This window comes from Candoia aspera, chromosome 2 (genome assembly GCF_035149785.1).
Source record: "Candoia aspera isolate rCanAsp1 chromosome 2, rCanAsp1.hap2, whole genome shotgun sequence".
NCBI lineage: Eukaryota > Metazoa > Chordata > Lepidosauria > Squamata > Boidae > Candoia > Candoia aspera.
The window spans coordinates 49,047,177-49,070,437 of record NC_086154.1 but is presented as its reverse complement, the minus strand read 5'-3'; the positions used below and the strand labels follow the sequence as shown (position 1 = coordinate 49,070,437).

The window sequence follows — 23,261 nt, the reverse complement described above, 5'->3', positions numbered from 1 at the left end:
AATAAAAATAGTGATGAGTAAAAGATCCAGGACTGCGCCTTGTGCAACCTCATTTGATACCTCTTTCCAATTTGATGAGATCTCTTTGAATACAATTTTTGAGTCTGTTCTATATCCACTTAACTGTGGTGCCATCCATCCCACACTGAAGTAGTTTGCTATGTAGTATTTCAGGAGGTACTTTCTCAAATGTTTTGCTGCAGGCAGGATGCATTACAGTTGCACCATTCCTACAATCTGCTAAGGAAATTCCTTGAGCAAAAAATGAAATAAAGCTATTCTAGCAAAATGTGTTCCTGACAAATCAGTTCTGACTGCTTGCAATTGTCCATTGTTTTCCAATGCTTACTGATTATCTCTTGATAATCGGCTCTAGCATCTTCCCTGGTATTAGCTTCAGACTGCTGTATAGCTGGCTGGATCTTCTTTTTGTGAAGATAGAACATTTGCTCTACTCAAGCTATATGGTGTTTCACTCATTCTCCATGATTTCTCAAAGGTAATACATAAGAATTGGGCCAAACCACCAGCTAGTTTTTATTGCTGTTTGAAAGCTCAGTGACCTGTTTGTTTTGAAAAGAATCATCCCCATCTTTTTATTCATTCAGTAGGCAATAACAAACACCACCAACACTGTTGTTTTTATTTGAACTTCTATAGCATTGCCAAATTCCTTCATTTTGATTTCTGAACAGAAATAGAAATTTTTAGCATTCAGTGCAAGTCTTCTCTGTCGCTTCTCATTTTTTTTAATAAATTGTATCCATCATGTGCTATATAAAATCAAGGGAATAATTCTACTAGATCTCTTAAAATAACTATTAAGTCATATTTAATTTTCCATACTAAAAGCTCAGGCTCTTCTTGTTACTCCCACACTCTGTACCTCAGTGTGTAGATACTGAAAACGATGAGCTTTAAGAGCCAATATTCCTTCTGATATTTCACTGAATGACTCCATTTTTGCAACACTCCTACTTTCTACTGTGTACAAGGGTTTATCAGAGGTCCTACTTTATGGCTTTTATTTCCAGCACTCACAGGATTTGGTTTAATGCCCCCTTAAATCAAACTAGCTAGACTGTGGCTAAATATATATTTTTTGTCATTCTTTGTGAAGTGCTATCCATCTCATGCCAACAGACCATCATGAGGATAACTCAAGCTGTGGTCCCAGAAGTCAAATCTTTCCTGTCAATATCATCGGGGTAGCTAGTCACTGACTTGCAGTATTCCTCTTCTCTTTTTTCACATCTCTTCCATATACTGAGAATCACCTGAGCCCCCAAGGCCCTAAACTTCCTTCCAAGGTTTTTTAAAGTCCTTGGTGATATAGTTGTGGTTGTTCTCTGAAGTATTATTTGTTCCCACATATATTAACAGGAAGGGATAATTCTACTTAAGAATTCTGGGAAGTTGTTCTATAACATCCTGATCTTTGCCCCTAGCAGACAGCACATTTCACAATGAATCCAATTGGCACATACTGCATTTGTATACCTTACTTATAGTAGCGACTCACCGACCCCCATGACTCTTCTTTCTTATAGGGCATCCTCTCTGACATTTAGAGATCCATCAACTCTTCTCCACTTCTGTAGTTTCTCTTTCCTAAATGTTCAGAGTCAGAGTCTGCGAGGCTCTAAAAACTCTTTCTGGGTTACAACAGTGCAGAATATCTTACACATCTTCTGCTTCTGATTGTTACTTCATGCACCAGACTTGTCCTCTGTCTGCTTGTCTTATGAAGAATTGCGTCCACTAGTAGATTCTTTGTAGCACCTCCTTTCTTTAAACTGAGAAATCTTTATCCTTTCTCATCAGCTGAACTATGGCCACTGACTTTGACTTTTCCTTTAAAGACTGCTATGAGTTTGCATTTACTGCAAATATATGTCAGGGTTCTTTTTCTGGTTGAAAAAGGAACATTCCACAAGTATTGCAGCTCACAACTGAGGACTCTTGTCCATTCATCTTCATGTTTGGTTTTTAGAACACCCCTATTGAAAACTGCATTCGTTCCTGCCTCAGGTTGGCCGAGCAGGAAATATCCACTCGAGACACAACCTTTGCAATCAGCAGCTATCCAGATGACTTCAGATGAAGCTCAGCACAAAAACTTATCAGAACAGCAGCTTCACTCCTCCCCTCTTCCTACTAAACTCCAATGTCCAGCTTGTTCTTTACAAATCAGCTCAGGATTTATAGAGCAGCCCAGGCAGGTTTAAGTTGTCATGGGCCGTAGACAGGGCCGCAACTAGTGGGGGGCAACCGGGGCTGTGGGGGGCGCCAAAATGCGTGCTGGGGGGGTGCCAAAATAGGCATGGAATCCATGTTTGCCCCAGGTGACACAAACCTTAGTTTCAGCCCTGGCCATAGGTAGGGAGGGCAGGATAACATTGGAATTGCTCCTGATGTCAGCCTCATAAGGTAAACCAAACTAAGAAACAAATGCCATACAAATCTAAAACTACTTTTATTAAAATAACTGTAGTAACAGAATCGTGTACATGAGAATATGCTTCCCCCCTCCCTCACTCTACCTTCATGTGAATTAGGGAGGGGCCCGCCTGAGATGTTTACTCAGGTTGGTGTCTTGGAATGGGCCCAAGCCATGTTCCTCTGATTGTTGCTTTGGTCATGGCTCTTCCTCCTGTCCTCCAAGGGCATTCCTTATGCCATCTACACATGAGCACCTGGGCAATTTATTGAGCAAGCACTCAGGTCATCTAATCCAAACTGTCCCCAATATGGTGGCGCTGCGGGTTAAACCGCTGAGCTGCCGATCGGAAGGTTGGCGGTTCAAAACCGCGCGGCGGGGTGAGCTCCCGTTGCTCGTCCCAGCTCCTGCTCACCTAGCAGTTCGAAAACATGCAAATGTGAGTAGATCAATAGGTACCGCTTCGGCGGGAAGGTAACGGCGTTCCGAGTCGTCATGCTGGCCACATGACCCGGAAGTGTCTATGACAACGCCGGCTCCAAGGCTTAGAAACGGAGATGAGCACCGCCCCTAGAGTCGGACTCGACTGGACTTTACGTCAAGGGAAACCTTTACCTTTACTATAATACATTCACATTGCAGCAATTGTTTTAAGAGCAACATCTGTACTTATAAACAACCTTATGCAAATATTATGCAAATTGGCACCCTCTGTTTTTGGATGTCTAAGTAGCAACTATATGCTTCTAGTAATAGTAATAGTAGTAGTAGTAGTAATAATAATACAAACTATATATCTTGCTGAATATATTTAAAATAGATGGTATGGATGGAAGGATCCATGGAAAACCTATGCCGGAATTGTGTATGAAAGAAGTTCTAGTTCAATAAAAAATCCCAGACAGACGTTTCCCTACCACCATCCATTTTTGTCCATGTGTGAAGGTTTTTAATTTTCATCTTCTACTATCAGCAATACCAAATAATAATTTTTATCTTGTATACTGTATGTGTTTTGTAGTGAAGTATCTGGTAGTAATCCAGTTGTGGGTTTTTAGACGCATGCTTGTGTCACACAGTGTAGTTTATAGTTGCAATACTTGCATCATATGTTACTTACTCAGGCCAGACCAACCCTCCTGACTTGGGAAATCACTTAAGAAAGGCTCCATCTTATATTCTAGGGACAATTTCACAAAAGTTCATCAACCAGTAATTGTGTGAAGAAAAGATTCCCCGTTCTTTTATATTAATTACCTGCAATCTTAATATGTAGTTACTGTACATTTAATTACAACATATAGCTTAAATGTGTCCAGGTTTTCAGACTGACTGACAGTGGAAACAGAATTGGAGTTGTGTTCATTCACTATGCAGAAATGCATTTCCATTCACAAGGAATTTGCCTGACATCTGTGTTTGCAGAACAATGTAGTCTGTAAGCCGGGAGTTTGCAGAGGTTAGCAAGATCATAATCTACTCATTTTAACATTGTCTCATTTTAATACTGAGCATTCAAGGTTATCAAAATTACAGTGACTTCTGTGTTGTCATGCTGTTCATGAATACAGAACATAGGAACCAGCTGAAGTCTGATGTCATCAATGCCTTATGTTTTCTATTGCAGTGGTCTGGTTATTGGGGAAAAAAGGATGTGGTTCCTATGAGAAACCAAATGTCCAGAAAATGAATAAAAAGTTTGCATCTTATATCCAACGGATGAATGAAATATCACAACATGTTTTTATTTCCTTTAAAGGGAAGACTGTTTATTACAACCAGATTTAGCCCATGCTTTTGAAATGCCCCAGATCAATGCAACATAGGTAGATACAGGTTAAATGCTATTATTTTAGTTAATCAGAAGTATTCTCCTTTGAATGTCTTCATCGCTGTAGCTTGATCATGACCTCAGCTTGTGTTCTCTTGATCTCTCTTTATGTTTTTTAAACATAGCTTGCTGACGATCAGGGATTGGTTTTGATGACCACTGTTGCCATGCCAGTATTTAGTAAGCAAAATGAGACTGTAAGTACTCCCACAGTTGCCTGCTAGAAAATGAAGGCTTTAACTAGCACATATTTGAATGGCTTGATGAAATCATATGTATTTTTATTGTTAGATTCTGCTGCTTGCCCATATATTTGCACTAGCTGTTGAAATAAAAGCACAATGAGCATCAAATACTTTTTGAAATATAGTGTCATGAATTCATGAAGCACAAATTGAGAATGCCAAGCTGTTTAATTGTATGTTTCTTATAGCTTGTGAGTGGGAAGGGGAATATATCAAACAGGATATAAAACCTAGGCATGCTTACATAAGGTTAAAATTTATTTATTTCGAGAGCATGTAAGTACGTTAACCGCTCCTGGATTATTTGAATTATGTCTCAAAAGTCTGACCTGTTTATACACTATCTGGCTGGGTAAAACTGTTGCCTGTAGAAGCGCTCTGCACTTATACACAACCAACTGTACATACACACAATCACAAAGACAAATGCATGCACTTTTGTTGCTGTTTCTATAGAATTTTTGATTGTAACAAATGTCTGTACTTACAGTTGTCTAAGGGAAAAATAAGTCTAACACAAGTTTTAATATGTTTTTAACATTCTGCTGCATTTACACTGCTTTTTACTTAATAAAAGTAAGGGTATCAGCATTTGCATTGGGGTATCAGCCAACAAGATCAGGTGGTGGGAGAAGTAAGTTGCATATTTCCATGCAACATATTTCTACAATACACTTCCTGACTCAAAGGGTTTAACTGTAAGCATCCTTACTGGCTGAAACTCTGCACACCATCTGTGCTTTTCTTTCCAGGCTTAGGGGAAAAAAAAAGGACAACTGTTGATTTTAGAGATGTGGGTATCAGGTCCATGCAACAACACAGAGAGGCACTTTGCTTTGACTGAATGTTTCACCCAAGCACCCTTCAGTGTGATTCTTCAAAGGAAAGTAGTCCTTGCTTCCAGATGCTGTGTGGGAATTGCCACATGGGCATCAGTGCAGTGATGGGAATTGAGGTGGCTCTGTAAAATGAGGTGGCCCAGCTTCACATGGGCCTAGTGCTTAGGCAGACAGATTAACTGCAGGGATCCTTACCAATAAAAGGAAGAATTAGCTAGTTATCTGTATTCCTTGGTGCAGTTTTAATCCATGTAGGAAATAATGATTGGTTGAATCCTTTTCTGTCATTGTAATTGTTTATTGTCCCAACATTTAATATTTATATATTTTTTAAAATAGAGATCGAAAGGCATTCTCCTGGGAGTTGTGGGCACGGATGTTCCAGTGAAAGAACTTCTAAAGGCAATTCCAAAATACAAGGTAACTATCCATTTGTAAACTACTGTTAAGTCAAAGTGAATTGCATTATAGAACTGTAAAGATAAAAATATATAGAGCTGGGTCCAAAGAAACTCTTCTGTGAAGAGAATTGCTTTTTGAACACAGCACAGAACAAGACTGGTATAAACAAACAATTCCATTCTACTTGTACAAGGCATTGTACAATGTCTTGCACAAGATCTGGCATGATAACTTCTGGGATATCATCTTATATACTATCTCAAGACATGTGCTTACTCTAAGATGGTGCATCAAATTCTGTTAAATTTTAGCAGCACCAATTTCACTTTCTCAACTGACATATTGTAGGATGCAGTTCTTTGCTAGTCAGCGGAATAGTAGGTAAGATTTTTATGAAAAATAAAGAACGAATGTTGTCTGAGAAAATCCCAAAATACTGTAACGGAATCAGAAAATTCTCTTCATACCTTAGATATGGATCACTCTTATACTGTAATTTACTGCATGGAAATAATTACTCTTATCCTTTAAAAAGAGTTTTGTTTTTAAAGGTAAACTATTCCACGTTTAAACAATTTTTGCTAATAAATTTTTCAGTTTCTCAAAAGATCAGTTTTATCAAGAAATTTCTTCTATACTCTGTCAGGTTACCAGAATTCCAGATATTTGGTGTAAATGACAATAGAATAAGAATGTCTTTATGTGGCAGTGTAATCACAGTGCTCTAGTAATTGTTATGCAATTAATGCATTCTTTTAATGGAAACTCTAGAAAGAAGGGTAAAACAAAGGGTAGAACATTTACACATAGACTACTACAAGTGGACAATATAACAATGGATAAATATACACTCACACATGCACTCATATACACATATATTGTGTGCTTAAGAATGTTCTCTGTACTCCAGAATAGCTCCCATTTTAAAATACTGTAATAACTAGTACAAATCCTATTTGTGGTTAGAAAATGTGGGGCTCTCTGAATCAATTTTTCATGCAATTAGATTTCAGTATACAGTTTTGGTTGTTAAAGCTTCTAAGTGTGAAGTATTTTTTTTCTGAAGACATTTCCACCAGTAGTTTGACCATTTTTATGTTTGCTAAGTTGCATTAGTTATCTTAGCCAATAACACTGATAAACAGACTACATTCATATACAAAAACAGGCAGAGCTTTGATTGCACTGTTGCAGCCACCATCTTGACATTTTTGATCATATCCTATGGACACTCCTGTGCCCTTCTGTCCCAGATTTGGCAGATTCTATGTCACATTTTAATACCTTATGTTTAGAATTGTAAATAATTTTTAACATTTAGAGTTTTTGGGTCTTTCCTCATTTTTTCCCTTTTTTGGTCATGGTTTTTTATAGTACAACTTTAAGGACAGGCACTATCTTGTTCTTATGGATTTATAAGCCATTCTCAGAGCCTTATTGGCTACACAGTAACCTGTACATAAAGTCCCAGTGATCATGTTTTACACATTATTAGTGATATCAAGTTGGGTTCAAAAGGTCCTTGAATGAAGAGAAAAACTCTTCCACTTCTACAAAGGACCACCTTTAATTCTGTTGATTCCATCCTCTGCTGCAGCATCTCCTACTCTACAACATAGTCTGCCTCCTGAAAGCAGATTTCATGGTGGAGGTAGTAGTAGTAGTGGAGAGCATGTGTGTGGAAGAGGAGGCTACAGTGGGAGGACAAGAAGGGGAAAGAAAGCTAGATAAGCTAGCAGGTCCCTGCTTGCTTTTCTCAGGTTGAAACCCTCAGCTTCCTGGTGTTTGGTACATTTACATTACTCAGGGGTGTTCACAGCATGACACACATAAAAATCAGACAGAACTTCAGTCACACTGTCACAGTCACCATCTTGACATTTTTTGACCATACCCTGTGGACACTCCTGACATCACTATTTTAAAATGTGCCTGATCAGGAGAGGTGGGTTATCTTAAAATCATTGAGCTAGAAATTCTGTTGAAAGGTCTCATCACTGCTTATTCAGAGTATCTTAGAACAGATTTGTATCTTCATTGTATAAAAATTCACAACAAAATAACTTACAAACAAAACTACTCTTAGCAGGTTTTAGATGATTTCTGCATCCTGGGGGTAAAGCTGCGTTACGCAGAACATCCACGAAAGCCATTAGCAGTGGGCTTTCCACTAAGGGATATTTTAATGACTGCACATCATTGATCTGAAGGTACTTTTATTGCAATCAATGAGTGCACTCAACTGTGTAAGAGAAGCATTGTCGAATGGAATGGGATTTTTAGTGAAATAAGTATAGTGCTAAATTTGACTATGCATACACTTTTAGGCCTAATATAACACTGCATTATTTTAGATTATTTCCCATAGCTCTCTTAGGCCTGAAATTGGAAATTTATTTTTATTCATATAGGATTATTGCCTTATAACGTGAACAGGAAGAACTCAGAAGGGAAAAAAAACAACAGTACCAATTCCCACATAAATATTACAGTGTTCCAAAGGGAAGAGGGGAAAAAAGAACTGTGCGTCATCTGCATGCCCTGACACACAGGGCAAGCTCCAGTGTTTATTTGTGACGTTGTAGTGCGACATTTTGGATATTTCTATAATTGTTAGTCCAGATATCAAGTCCTCTTTGTCTTAACCCCAGTTTACTAAAAAGCAAACTGTGTCTGATCTGCATTTGTTATGCAGTGACAATACATTGTGTAGCAGCACAGCTAGGCCACAGCTGGAGTAAAAAGTTGGAGATTTCAGACCTCCTCTTCCAGAAGCCTACTAGGTCTACATATCCAGGCTCCATCTTCCTTCCGCAGGGCTAGCTGCTTACTGAGAAAGCAGTTACAATTACTGTTGCCACCACCTGTCTTCTAGGAAGGGCAAGAGATAAGCAAATCCAAACTTTATTAGGAAAATAAGAGCGAGAGAAAGAAACTCAGCAAAACCTGATTTACAAAAATACGTACAACTTTCACAACAGAGTACAAGATTATTTGCATCTATTATAATTTAGTGAACTAGGGCAGGATCTCTGCTTCCAAATTAGATTTCAGCTCACAATGAGTTAATAAAGAGAAAATAAATCTTCTGGGAAACAGCCTGAAATTATACAGAATGACCTACCTGCACAACAAAAGATCGAGAGGCAATGAGGCTTAACTATCACACAGGCAAAAGTAGTTAAAACTTAACATACCTTTTGACAAAAAACGTTTCTTTGAGATAGATTGTTTCCCACTGTGATGAAACAGAAATAGACCTGTTTTTAAATTAACCCTCTCTTGATAGAGCCCCAGCCTTTGGATGGGTGTGCATGTGCACGTTGGGTGCAGGCATCCTGCACTCCACCTTCAGGTTGTCTGGGGAGGGCTGCAGATAACATTTCACCCACTTTTTCAATTAGGCTGCTGAAAACTTTAATTGTGTTTTTTCTTAAAAGTAGCAGTGGAACTAGGTCTGTCTTGGGTGATGTGAGAGATAACAAGCTTGAGAATAAGCCTTGCACTTCAGCTCCTGCTTCTGGTCCAGTGCAGCCCTGGGACCCAAGTGGGTTGGGTCCCTCCTGGCTGCCTGTCAGAAGCTACCTTTTCTTTCCTGCAGGGCTTTGAGGAAGAAACTAGGTGGCCTGGTTGCCTCTCTTCTTACTGTACCTCACAACTGCCCCACTGGCTCTCCCATACACCCTAGGTTAGTGATCCTTGTTGGGGTGGTGGAAATTGCCTGGTGAAGCAGGAAACTCTCAACCCATCCCCCTCTTCCATTCTTTCTCTGTGGCATAGATCAATGGTGTAGCTGTAATTGGGTCAGTTTTGCCTCTGTTGTTTTTCTCATTCCCTGAATTGTGCACAAAAGCATCCATTTCCCCACAAAAGGTTACTTCATTCTTTAAATGTTTCCCACTACCTCAGATCACCCCACCCACACTGCTTTGTGGGACATAAAGGAGAGGTTCTCTTCCCTCCCCTCTTCCAGGTTCTCCTGAAGAGCTGGGACTACTTTTAAATACGGGTTTAGAGAATTTGATGATTGTTCCCCCACCCAGGCCGGTGATATTTGGAGGGAGGGAAATAAATCAGGTGAATCTACCAGTTGCTTCTCACATTGTCCATTTAGAGTAGAGACATCTACCTGCCATGTTACTGAGCAGAGATAAAGCCCAGCCTTTGGGCAGCAAATATTAAGCTGGCATACTTTTATGCCAGTTTAAGGACTGGTAGATTGCACTTTAATGCAGCCATGAAGAGCCTGAATCTTCTTTACTTCAACGCCATTCAGTATACTTCTGCAGACCTTTCTAATTTTGCAAACCACCCTTTGCTTCCATCCTATTCCCCTGTGATTCATACATTACCCTTTAAAAAAGAATAAAACCTTCATATGCTATCCAATAATGACTTTCCTCCTTCCTCTCAATTTTTTTTTTCAATTATTCACTCTTCCTCTGAAATTTTCTAAAGTTTTGGGACATGAACTGCCTTCTTGCAGCTCTCTTCCTCTGTGAGGTGGAAAAAGTGGTTTGTAGGGCTTTTCTGAACTTCATTAACAGTGGGCACTGAGGTAAGTTCATTCTGAACACAAAGCAGTGTTTCTCAACCTTGGCAACTTGAAGATGTGTAGAATTCAACTCCCAGAATTCCCCAGCCAGCATGAACGTTGGTTGACTACCTGTTAGGGTCTAATTAATTATTTCTCCTTTTCTTTATATGGGATTCATTGTCAAAGGTTACATTGGATGTGTTGGTATTGACCCTTGTGGGTGAGAGTAATAAAACAGGAAAAGAAATGTATATAATCAAAATATTTCTAGACCACCATTAGGGACAAAAAACTCAAACCCTGTCATGTTGGTTTTCAGGAAAGGAATAAAACTTGGGTGGAGAAAGGAAACAGTCTTAAAAACAGACTACTAAAAAGTCCAGCCCACTCGCTACAACACTAAAATTTCATTTCCAACTGAAATTCTGGAGAGGCAGTAATCCAGAATGAGGGGAAAACCTGAGTAAAGAATGGGGTACAAATGTAAGCTCTGTTACAATGATAGGTTTTAACATCCAGTCAGCCCTTTTGTTGTCAAGGGTGCATAGATCTCACTATCCTATTAATTGCAGTATTTATATTGTTATAATGCTGTTTAAATTTGCTTTAAACTTAACACATACAGCAACTTTTCTCAACAGGACTGTCCTACAGAGCCCAACTCCCAGACTTCTCAGCGGTCCTCTGGAGGGCACACAATTTGGGGAAGGCTGTGAGTTAGAAAATATAAGCAACTAACTTGTGCAACAAACAAACCAACTGCATGTTTGAAGTGCAAATAATAAAAGGCCCAATTTTCAGGGAAGTTTTCCTACAAAATCCCAGTGGGAAGCTGGGCAAGATAATCTCCTGCTGGAATTGTGTTGCAGATATCTGACCTGTTGTTTCTCAAAGGACAAACTTATTCTTTTTTGTTGTTGCTTTTTGTTGTTTCTTACAGCTAGGAATTCATGGATATGCATTTGCAATTACAAATAATGGATATATTCTGACTCATCCTGAACTCAGGCCTCTGGTAAGATTGAGAATTTGCTGGTGGATTTATAAGTGCTTGATACGATTTTTTCTATTTTTCCCCCCTTCTCAACATATACTGAATGTAGCATTTAGAGTAAAAAAAGGACAAATTAGTGGCTCCTATGGGAAACTGTTTAAAAAAGTAGTTGATTAACATAAATGCTGCAGACATTTTAGTACGAGATCAAGCAGAAATGACAATGTGACTTGTCTGATGATACACACAAGCACAAGTTACAGAGCAAAGGACCCATACACCTAAAAATGCAGAAAGGCAAAGCTATAAATTGCAGCAATTATGTACATTTACATTGAAATGGAATGCTGTACTTCTAAGTAAAAGCCCCTATTTGTCATGTTGAAGTAGACTCTAATTTATATATTGCAGAAATGTTATACAAGCCCTCTTGCTCCACCCTTTAAAAAAACAGAAGGATCTTTCCCAGCTTTAAAAGAAAAATAGCAATATTCACTTCCATTACTATTATTTCAATCTCTCAGTTAACCAGTACAAGAACAGATTTTGTGGTGCTGTGTCTGTTCTTTGAGCATTTATTTAATGGAAGCATAGGCTGTAGTTTGGTCTGTGTGTATGTATGTGTGTGTGTATGTGTGTACACACACAGACATTTCCTAAAGGTTTCAACACCAATTTTTTTTTCTAAAAGAGTGGCCTTAATGGATTCACTAAAATATTAGTGAATGTAACTTCAGAATTCAATAATAAATTAACAGAAGCAATAAGCATATTTATCAGAAGGATGTTTGCATATCATAAATTTGGAATAATTTGATTCCATTGTTTATGAAACTATGATTGCAGCTTGCACATTTATCCCTCTAAACATTTGGATTTGGCTTAGTTAGTATTTACATTTGAGCAGATTCAATCAGAAGATTAAAAGATATTATCAGGACACCAAAAATCTGCCTAGATTTCCATCCTGTATCCCCATGGTTCTATTTTAAAATGCAACAACAGTGAAGAAAAATAGTATATGTTTTTGAACCAGCTTATTGTAAAAAATGTTCTGAAACCTTCCCTGCTATTTTTTCATGGGTATGAAGGAGTTCAACTGTTGCATCCAAATTATGGAGGTGAAAGGTGAGGACTCCATTAAACCAACTAAGGGAGTTCATGGGGTAAAGTGGGAAGGAGCTCTTGATCAACACAGTTCTTCTCTCTACCTGTATCTGATACAGTTTGGCTGAAAAAGTGTTGAATTCATGAGCCCAGCTGACAGGTAAAAGACATGGAGCATGTGATAAAGTGGGAGGAAGCCGATGACAACAAGTGAGCTCCATCTTCAGTTAGGACTTTAAGGGAATGGTGCTGCTGGCAGCAGGGGACCAAGTCATCTAGTTCTGACTTTGAGGCTGAAAGTACCTACTGGATGGCCATGGAGAACATACACAGTAGAGCAGGGTTTCTCAACCTCAGGAACTTTAAGATGGGTGGACTTCAATTCTGGAAGTTGAAGTCCACCCATCTTAAAGTTCCTGAGGTTGAGAAACACTGCACTAGACTAATCTTCTGGATTTACATTATTGCAGTGGCAACAGTCATTACTATGACATCTGGTGCCAACAAAGCAGGAATGAAAGAGACCAAATAGAGTTGTGGAAAGTGCTAGTGAGCTTTATGCAGGCAGGTGTCTCTGCAGAAGCAAAATGTGGACTCCTGCAGGTGAAGCCAGGGGTAGTGACCAGAAGGCTGTCTTCTCCAGTAGGAGCTATGAATTAGTCAAAGGAAACATCATGAAGACATGATGTTACCAAATTGGTGCCATGCTTAGGGGCAGATGAGGAATTGTCTTAGAAGAAGAGAGAAAAGTTGTGAAACATTTTTAGCACATTTCAGGAGACTTTCAGTATACTGTATTTCTGAAGTGAACAGTGTATGCAGCTTGGCATGCCATTATGAATAATAGTTCAAGAGCGTGTTGCAACACTTTTATGCTCTATGGATGTCAAGTAAGTCTTAATATTTTATTTGAAAATTTGGCCAGGCTACAGAGTTTCTTGTTAAACAAGCTTTTTACAAGTGTTCTCATTTAAAAAAAAAGTAATTAAAGATAAGAGTAGAAAATGAAAAAAGAAATTTGAAGTAGGGAAGTTACTTTGTTCGTTAAAATAATATCCACTATGGAGATTGATTGTTTGATGCTTTTGAGATGCTCACAAAAACCACGATCCAATATTAAGTTGTATGTTGTTAAGCCTATTGAGATATGCACATTTACATTTGAATTGGACCATTGCCATGGTAAATGAGAGTTACAAAGACACAGGGGTTCCTATTCTGTCATCTTCTCTTTATTTATGGCTTTGCCATTCTGTAAATTAAATCTCATAAATTCCTTGTTTCAGAGGGATATATGTAATGTATTCTAACAATAATAAATGATCCAGGACTGACTGGCAAATGATGTAATTCATGACAGCAGGTTTTTAAAAAATGGGAAAAAGTGGTTATGCTTTCCATCCTCACATCACTGACATTTCTGGCTCATTACCATACACAATCATTCCACTAGAAAGATCACAGATAAATAAAGCTATGAACCTGGAGTTAACTACCTATATTCTAATGCCATTTCTACTGGCCTAGATAAATTGGCCCATAAGTTTGAAAAATATACCCCATAAACCATCAACTTGGTTATAGTATCTATACCAAGCTGGTGTCTTCCTGATAGGTTGAGAATAACTCTACAATTCCCAACTCATTTTGTTGTTTATTCATTCAGTCACTTCTGACTCTTTGTGACTTCATGGACCAGCCCACGCCAGAGTTTCCTGTTGGTCGATGCCACCCCCAGCTCCCCCAAGGACAAGTCCATCACCTCTAGGATATCGTCCATCTATCTTGCCCTTGGTTGGCCCCTCTTCCTTTTGCCTTCCACTTTCCCTAGCATCAGCATCTTCTCCAGGGTATCCTGTTTTCTCATTATGTAGCCAAAGTACTTCAGTTTTGCCTTTAATATCATTCCTTCAAGTGAGCAGTCTGGCTTCATTTCCTGGAGTATGGACTGTTTTGATCTTCTTGCAGTCCAAGGCACTCTCAGAATTTTCCTCCAACACCACAGTTCAAAAGCATCTATCTTTCTTCTCTCAGCCTTCCTTATGGTCCAGCTCTCGCAGCCATATGTTACTACTGGGAACACCACTGCTTTAACTATGCGGACCTTTGTTGTCAGTGTGCTATCTCTGCTCTTAACTATTTTATTGAGATTTGTCATTGCTTTCCTCCCAAGAATTAAACGTCTTCTGATTTCCTGACTGCAGTCAGCATCTGCAGTAATTTTTGCACCTAGAAATACAAAGTCTGTCACTGCCTCTACATTTTCTCGCTCTATTTGCCAGTTATCAATCAAGCTGGTTGCCATAATCTTGGTTTTTTTGAGTTTTAGCTGCAAGCCAGCTTTTGCACTTTCTTCTTTCACCTTGATCATAAGGCTCCTCAGTTCCTCTTCGCTTTCAGCCATGAAAGTAGTATCAACCATTCATGAGTTCTGGGAATTGTAGTCCCAGACCATCTGGAGAGCATCAGGCTGCAGAAGGCTTCAGTAAATTATGTTGCCCAGAGATGCCACTGGCACAAAGATCAGTTGATGAAATAAACTCCAATGAACAAACTGAAAGTAGTAATAACTAATGATGGGAAATTCCCATTTGATGACCAACAGTTTGTTTGTTTGTTTGTTTAAAGTGGTGCTGTGATTACTAGAATTATTTATTTCATGGGGAAATGGAATTTCTTTTGGCCTAGAAGCCATTATAAGTATGAAGTAATTGCGTCACAAAAATTGCCCTCAAATCAGTTCAGTTTCTAGGATTTAGAGGACAGGATTTGTTTATGTTCCTTGCTTAATTAAATATTAGCAAAAGAGAAATGAAGAAAAAAAGTAACACGCTAAGAGTAGCCAAATACCTGATTCATTCATTCATTTATTTATTTATTCATTCATTCATTCATTCATTCATTCATTCATTCATTCATTCATTTTTCTGGAAACAATGTCAGTTCAGTGATTGGCCCAAAATTCCATTCTAATTGTTTTGTAGGATGAACAGGTGCTGGGTTGTGGGATACTTGAAAGAATTTAACAATAAGTTCCTGTTTAACTATTTGGAGACTAACTTGATGAAATATGCTCAGGTCTAGAACAAACTTCCCACCTAGTGACTTCCAGATAGGTTAACTTCCATCATCGCTAGCTGGTGGCCATATTGGGTAGCTTCTAGTCCAACACTAGACGTAAATTTGAGAAAAATCTTTCATCTTCTAATATAAACTTTTATGCTCCATTGAGAGATGATAGAAACTAGAAATGGCTGGAATAAAATATATTTTAGCAAATATATCTGTCTTTCAAAACCTATATTTGCTGTGGATTATAAGTGTTAGAATACAAGAGACCTGGATGATACCAGATGGGGAAAGGTTGCTGTTCTATATTCAAAAATCAAGTTACATTTTGAATGATTTCTCTGTTTACTTTATTTTGTACCTGAGTAACCTTGTTGAGGTTCTGGCCTCTTCTATGATTATAAACTGTATTTTTTTAATAGAATTATTCAGGGGAATCAATATTCTGTTGATCATATTCTGTAATGAGGAAGCAACTTCTGAACAGATTAGTGAAATGAAGTTAAAACAGCCACTGTATACTGCTATACCTTCTTTTATTGAAAAGATGTACATGCCAACTGAATGAATCCCTGCTCTCCATAAAGAGGATTCTGAGTGCCAGTGATGAACTATATAAAATGTGACAGTAGAGGGCAGCATAACACTGCCATGTGAAACCATCTAGTGAGTCTGGCAGAGCCTTCACCGGAATCCAAGCAGACAGAGCCATTATTCAAAACATATATATATATATCATACATGTTTTGAATATATTGTGTTTATGTAAAAAGTGAAAGTTAAGACTTGAATTGAACGTGTTTCTCTTTACTGCAAAATACAGTATTATTAAAATGCAGAAACAAAACCCCACTGGCATTTTAAAAAAATGGCAATAAGGAAACAGAAACTCTATATGTTTCACTTTCTGCTACATTTAAAAGCTCTGCTTGGATGTAGTATGGAAATATTAACAGGAAATGTTTCCACGGTCCGAAGAAGTAGCCTTGAAAAAAATATATATACTTAACGCACACACAGGTTTCCCTCCCCACATACACAAGAGGAAAGCAAGTAGGACTTAAAATGAGAAGCACAGTGATATAACAGGCAGCCAACAATTTTATCACAGTTGTAAGGGCTGCTCTTATATTACAAATCCAAATATAATACTGTAATATAATATTGAGCGCAGCTGAAAAAATGCATTAAACCCTGCATCTTTCCTCTCCCTTCCCTACAAACATTTTTTGGCCTCAAAAGCTAAGGTGATCTGGAGGCTTGGGGTCACCTCTGAAGCAGCGTAGGAAGGTTAGGTTGGGCGCTACAGGAGTTAGTAGGATCTCCACCTCCTCTGTTCCATCAATGGAAACTACTTCCATCAACGAAACTATATGGTGGACTTTCACCTGACAGCTCAGTCTTCAAATTGGTTTCTGGATAAATTCTGTCGCTATTTGCTCATGTCTTAAAAACATAATAGCCATACCTTAATAAACAATTACTTGTTACTTTTATAGAACACAACATCCTTCAACCTCCAGCTCTGAACAAATTACATTAAACTATATGTCATGTGGTGGCGCTGCGGGTTAAACTGCTGAACTGCTGAGCTTGCCAACCGGAAGGTCGGCGGTTCGAATCCGCATGACGGGGTGAGCTCCCGTTGCTAGTCCCAGCTCCTGCCAACCTAGCAGTTCAAAAACATGCAAATGTGAGTAGATTAATAGGTACCACTTCGGCGGGCAGGTAACGGCGTTCCGTTACCACAGAACTGTCTACGGACAAACGCCGGCTCTTCAGCTTTGAAACGGAGATGAGCACCGCCCCCTAGAGTCGGACATGACTGGACTTAATGTCAAGGGAAACCTTTACCTATATGTCATTGAAGCAGGTAACTTAAACGGTGGGTTCAGTATTGGAGTACATGTATGTCGTGGGTCTTAGTTCAACTCCGTATCAAGAGAGTGCCTTAGATCAAATCCATATCAAGTTCAACTGTAGCTGCTAGAGGGTCATCCCCAGAGACACTCTCAACTAGAATGTCAGAATGGAGCTAAACAGCTAAGCATAATATTATTAATCTACCATTTTGAGCATTTACAGGAGATAGGGTTGTAGGTTTTTAAAAAAAAATATTCTCCTTTTGCTGAAGTATCTATATAAATGGCAAGTGGTATGATTTCCTAATTGCCTAAGAATTATACCATCTCCAAAAAACTTCTTTTGCCCCCACCCAGTAGTGTGCTCGTAAATGTTTAAGAATTGGCCCTGCCATTCCCCTAGCTGCAGAACAACTGCTTGATGTGCTAGGTGTAGTGGCTCAGCTCTGCTCTTAACCGACTTGCAGAATTTCAGAAAATTGTTAAATCGGCTCTCATGAGCTACTGCCCCCACCCCATTCTACTTCATCTACATGGGGAAAACATTGGGCTGAAAGTTTGTCCCAGAACTAGAAAGAATATTTGTGCCAAATAATTGTTGTAATTTAGTTAGTTTGTTTTTTAAGGAAAGCTTTACAGCATTTAGAGGTATAAATATCACCATCAGCAATTTGAGATAATCAATATAGTCTTAAGCTCATTAAACTAGCTGACATTTTCTGCCTCATATAAAGTGTTGGGACATCCCTCACTAGCAGTTTTCTGTACTTTAAAATATTCCTCCTAACTCCCTGACTTTATTTTTTTTAAATGGTTTTTATTAAAAGATTTTACATAGATAACAAGAAGTACATTAAAAGAAAAAAATAGTAAAACTGTTCAATACTGTACAATCCTAATCAAACCTCTCTAAGATTACATCATAATTCCCTTATTTCTATAACCAATTCTAATTATCAAAATGATAAGTCACAAAACCATTTTCTTTCTTACACCAGAAGTCCATAAGGGGTTTCCAGTCATTGATGAATGTCAATAATGACCTTTCTCTAATTGAAGAAGTCAGTTTGTCTATCTCAGCAAGTTCTGTCAGTGTCACCAACTATCAATGTCATCAATTCCTCTATGCTCTAACTCCCTGACTTTGTTTCAGAAGTGAGATCAGGCAGAGAGATGAAAAACCACAGCAAGAAGAATGTAGTTCTTTTCCTCTGTTAGTAACAGGAGCAGGCCTGTGACAGGAGTGGGAAGTGTGTGTGTTTTTTTCCTGGCAACTGAGGACCACAATGGGCAATGCCATAGTGCAATGCCATCGGGGAGTTCTTTACCAAAGAGGGGATCAATGAAATTTATTATCACTCCTTCTTCCATTGGGAGTTTCTACTGAATCTCACTCCCATTTGGTAATGAACACAAAACATTGGTTCACAAAGGGAGCATTTTAGAGCCAACCCACTGACTTTAATACCCAGATTATTGTAACAGAACTGAGAGATGCATGCTCTTGTTCATTCCGGTATAATCCAGATCAGGAAAACATATACAGTAATGCTTCAGGTTTAGAATTTGCAATTTTGCAACAGGTTCTGTAACTGAAGGTTACAGTGTCAGAAGGTCATAATATAATTAAAATAATGTTCCGTTTCAGAAGACAGCCTTATCTGTTGTCATGTTTTTGTTTACTTTTTGACCTCTTTTTTCTCAATACATATAGAACATCAGGATGTAATTCCTGAGGAATAAGGATTCTTTTCTTTGATAATCTTCAGCATTCATTAAAGCCATACCCTATGTGCATTTACCTGGAAGAAAATGTATCAAAATATGGGGGGGGGGTGAGAATATAAATTTAGGATTACACTGCATAAGTATAGTCCCATACATATTTTCTGTCTTCTCAGAAGAAAGTCACATGTAGTCTCAGATAAGTGAAGCAATGATAGCTTAAAGGTGGCTAGATTATAATTGTTATTGCTGTTATCATTACCACCACCACCACCACCACCACCCATTTTTGTTAGGAAAAGTTTGCTTCATTGTTAAAAAGCTTCCTCCAAGTTGAGCTCTGCTCTTGATGGCTTCATGGATGCATTTATGTATAAGGGAGGTGCAGGTGGCAACAGCACAGAGTAAGCTCCTCCTAGTCCTAAATCTTTTGCAGATGTAATGGTATCTGAGAAAGACCTTGGGAGACTGGGGTGGGGTCTGCTGCCTAGGGAATGGTCCGATAAGAGACAGCATAGTTCTCAGCTAGACAGCGGGTGGGGCAAGAGGCTCAGAAGAGACCCTCCCTAGTTTCTCGGGCTGTAAAGGAGATGGCAGGAGAACTGTATTTTCAGACTTGCACGATTCTGTTAATGTAACCTTACAATAAAGTAGTATTAGCTCACCTGGTTGTGTTTCAGCAGGGATTTCAAAATCTAAATCTTCCTCCAAAATCACAATTCATTGAGATCCTACATCTGTGCCCAGCTTAACTACATAGAAAAGCCTTTGATTGTGTCAATCACATCAAGTTGTGGAATGTGCTCAGAAAAACTGAAATCCCAGAACATCTCATTGTCCTCATGAGAAACGTATATACAGGTCAGGAAGCCATAGACCAAAGAGAACAGTCTGAACCAGACTGGCTGCAGGTTGGCAAAGGTGTGTGACAAGACTGCATACTCTCCCGTTATTTATTCAACCTATATGTAGAATATATATTAAGGGAAGCTGGATTGGAAGAAGTTGAGTGTGGTTTTAAAATTGGAGGAAGAAACATCAATAACCTGTGCTATGCTGATGACACTACCCTGATAGCCAAAAATGCAAAGAATCTGCAAGCCCTAGTACTAAAAGTCAAAGAGCATAGTGAAAAAATGGGACTAAAAGAAAATCAAATTAATGACAACAGGTGCTGAAGTGGTGGGTAACTTCTGCCTTTTAGGATCAACCATCAACAGTCAAGGAACAAGCAGTCAAGAAATATGGTGCAGACTAGCCCTTGGTAGAGCAGTCATGAAGGCCTTGGAAAAGATATTCAAATGCTGTGATGTGTCTGTACTTACAAAGATCATAATAATGCAAGCCATGGTATTCCCTGTGACACTCTATGTAAGTGAAAGTTCGACTTTAAGGAAGCAGGATAAGAAGAGTATTGATGCTTTTGAACTTTGATGTTGGAGAAGACTCCTGAGAATACCGTGGACAGCCAAGAAAACAAACAAATGGATCATCAAACAAATCAACCCAGAGTTCTTACTTGAGGCACAAATGACCAGGCTCAAGTTATCCTACTTTGGACACATCATACAAAGACCTGCTCAGTGAAAAAGGCTCTAATGCTGGGAAAGGTGGAAGGAAAGAGAAGAAGAGGATGACCAGCAGTAAGATGGATGGACTCAGTTACAGAGGTGATGAATGCACCATTGGGAGACACAAAAAAAGAGGTTAGGGATAGATCATCTTGGAGAAAATCTATCGATGTGGTCACTAGGGGTCAAAAACAACTTGATGGCGTATAATCAATCATTCAAAAGTTGAAAGCCTGCATGTCAGAAGATTTGGCTTCCAAGACCTTTTGATTCTTTTGGCATCCAGCACTGATGCCAAAAAAAGCTCAAAGAGCATCCCTTGTAATCATTAAATATGCAAGCAATACTGTAACCACTACATCTCAGCAACAGTTTAAATGCTTAAACCTAAAGTTTTGGGTGTGATGTTATTTGGCACTCAGTTGTGCATTGATAAAGATATATCAAGCTTAGAAGCCATCCAGTCTAAATCCTTATCAGCTATAATACAAGTGCTTATTCAACTCTCAGCATTCTCATTTGGCTAGAACTAGGTTGTGTTTATTTATTTATTTAATTTCTCAAATGTACTACCGCCCATCTCCCCACAAAGAGGGACTCTGAGCAGTTTACAATAAATTAATCAAACATTAACAACAGTAATCATAATAAAGCATAAAATATAATACAATACAAAAATAAAAATAAAAATAAAAATCCAGATGGCTACAGAAGATTGTAAAGATGAGGGGTGCCATCCCCAGGAATGACTACCCCCCTCCCCACCCGAAGCACGGTGGCAGAGCCAGGTCTTCAGGGACTTCTGGAAGGTCAGGAGGGATGGAGTTTGTCTGACCTCCGGTGGCAGAATGTTCCAGAGGGCGGGTGCCACTGCAGAGAAGGCCGGTTTCCAGGACCCCACCAAACAAAATTCTTTCACTGACAGAGTCTGTACCATGCCCTCTCTGCATGACCGGGTGGGATGGGTTGATGTAATGGGGATGAGACGGTCCCTCAGGTAACCTGTACCCATGCCATGTAGGGCTTTAAAGGTGATAACCAACACCTTGATTGGACCTGGAAGCGAACTGGGAGCCAGTGCAGCTCGCGCAGCAAAGGTGTTACATGTGCCAATCTTGGGGCACCAAAAATTGCCTGCGCAGCTGCATTCTGGACCAGCTGTAGCTTCCGGATACTCTTCAAGGGTAGCCCCATGTACAGTGCATTGCAATAGTCTATATGGGAGATGACAGGAAATGAGTGACTGTTCGGAGGGCTTCCCAATCCAAGAAAGGGCGTAACTGGTGCACAACACAAAGTTGTGCAAAGGCCCTCCTGGCTACGACTGCCACCTGCTCTTTGAGCAGGAGTTGTGAGTCCAGAAGGACCCCCAAGTTATGCACTGGGTCTGTCTGGGGCAGTGCAACCCCATCCAGAACCAAAGATGACAAAGTCCCAGATGTGGAAGAGCCATTAACCCATAGCCATTCTGTCTTACCAGGGTTCAGTTGAAGACTGTTGTTCCCCATCCAGACCCACACAGCCCCCAGGCACTGAGAGAGGGCAGTCACAGCATCACTTACCTCACCCGGGATGGAGATGTATAATTGGGTATCATCAGCATACTGATGATATCTCACCCGGTGGTGACACATGGTCTCACCCAGTGGTTTCATGTAGATGTTGAAGAGGAGCACTGAACCCTGAGATACCCCACAAAGGAGGGGCTGAGGGTCAGATCTCTCACTCCCTGTCACCACTGATTGGGACCGGCCCTGGAGGAAGGAGGTAAACCAATGCAAAACCACGCCACCCACCCCCAACTCCCTGAGCCATCCCAAAAGGATACCATGGTCAATGGTATCGAAAGCCACTGAGAGGTCAAGAAGAGCAAGGATGGATGCACTGCCACCATCCTGCTCCCTCTGGAGATCATCCATAAGTGCAATCAATGCTGTTTCTGTTCCATATCTGGGCGTGAAACCTGAAAGGGGTCTAGATAATCCATTTCCAGCAGGGTTCTCTGGAGCTGCAATGCCACCACTTTCTCAACCACCTTCTCCAAAAAGGGGAGGTGGGAGACAAGACAGAAGTTATCCAACACAGTAGGGTCCAGGGATGGTTTCTTGAAAAGGGGGTGCACCAGTGCCTCCTTAAAGGCAGCCGGGAACACTCCCTCTCCCAAGGATGTATTAACCATCACCTGGGCCCAACCACATGTCACCTCCTGGGCTGCCTTCACCAGCCAGGAAGGGCATGGGTCTATGTGACAAGTGGTGGCATTTACGGTCTGGAGGATCCTGTCCACTTTCTCGGGTCCAACAGGATCAAACTGTTCCCAGATAACTGGGTAAGTACGTTCCCTTGGCATCTCCTCAGACTGTGCCTCATGCTTGGAGTCCAACTTGGAATGGATCTGAGCGATTTTATCCTGGAGATGCACAGAGAACTCCCCTGCACAGCCCTGTAGGTGGGTCACTGGGCCAACCTTCCCCAAAAGAGATTGAGTTATCTTAAACAGGGCCGGCATTCTGCAGATGCAATAAGAGCAGAGAAATATTGACATTTCACTGCTCTTACCGCCACAAGGTAGGCCTTAGTAGTGGCTCTTGCTTGCGTTTGGTTGGATTCTGTCTTCGACTTCCTCCAGCAATGCTCTA

The 23,261-nt window shown here is 39.7% G+C and overlaps 1 protein-coding gene across 1 annotated transcript in view; it reads left to right on the top strand.

Annotated features, from left to right (window-relative positions):
• Positions 1-23,261, top strand: part of LOC134489973 (voltage-dependent calcium channel subunit alpha-2/delta-3-like) — a 178,617-nt gene that overhangs the window by 23,521 nt on the left and 131,835 nt on the right. The window contains exons 2-3 of the mRNA XM_063292850.1: positions 9,731-9,834; positions 11,235-11,309. Coding sequence (XP_063148920.1) covers positions 9,731-9,834; positions 11,235-11,309 — 179 coding nt within the window. The remainder of the gene's footprint in view (positions 1-9,730; positions 9,835-11,234; positions 11,310-23,261) is intronic.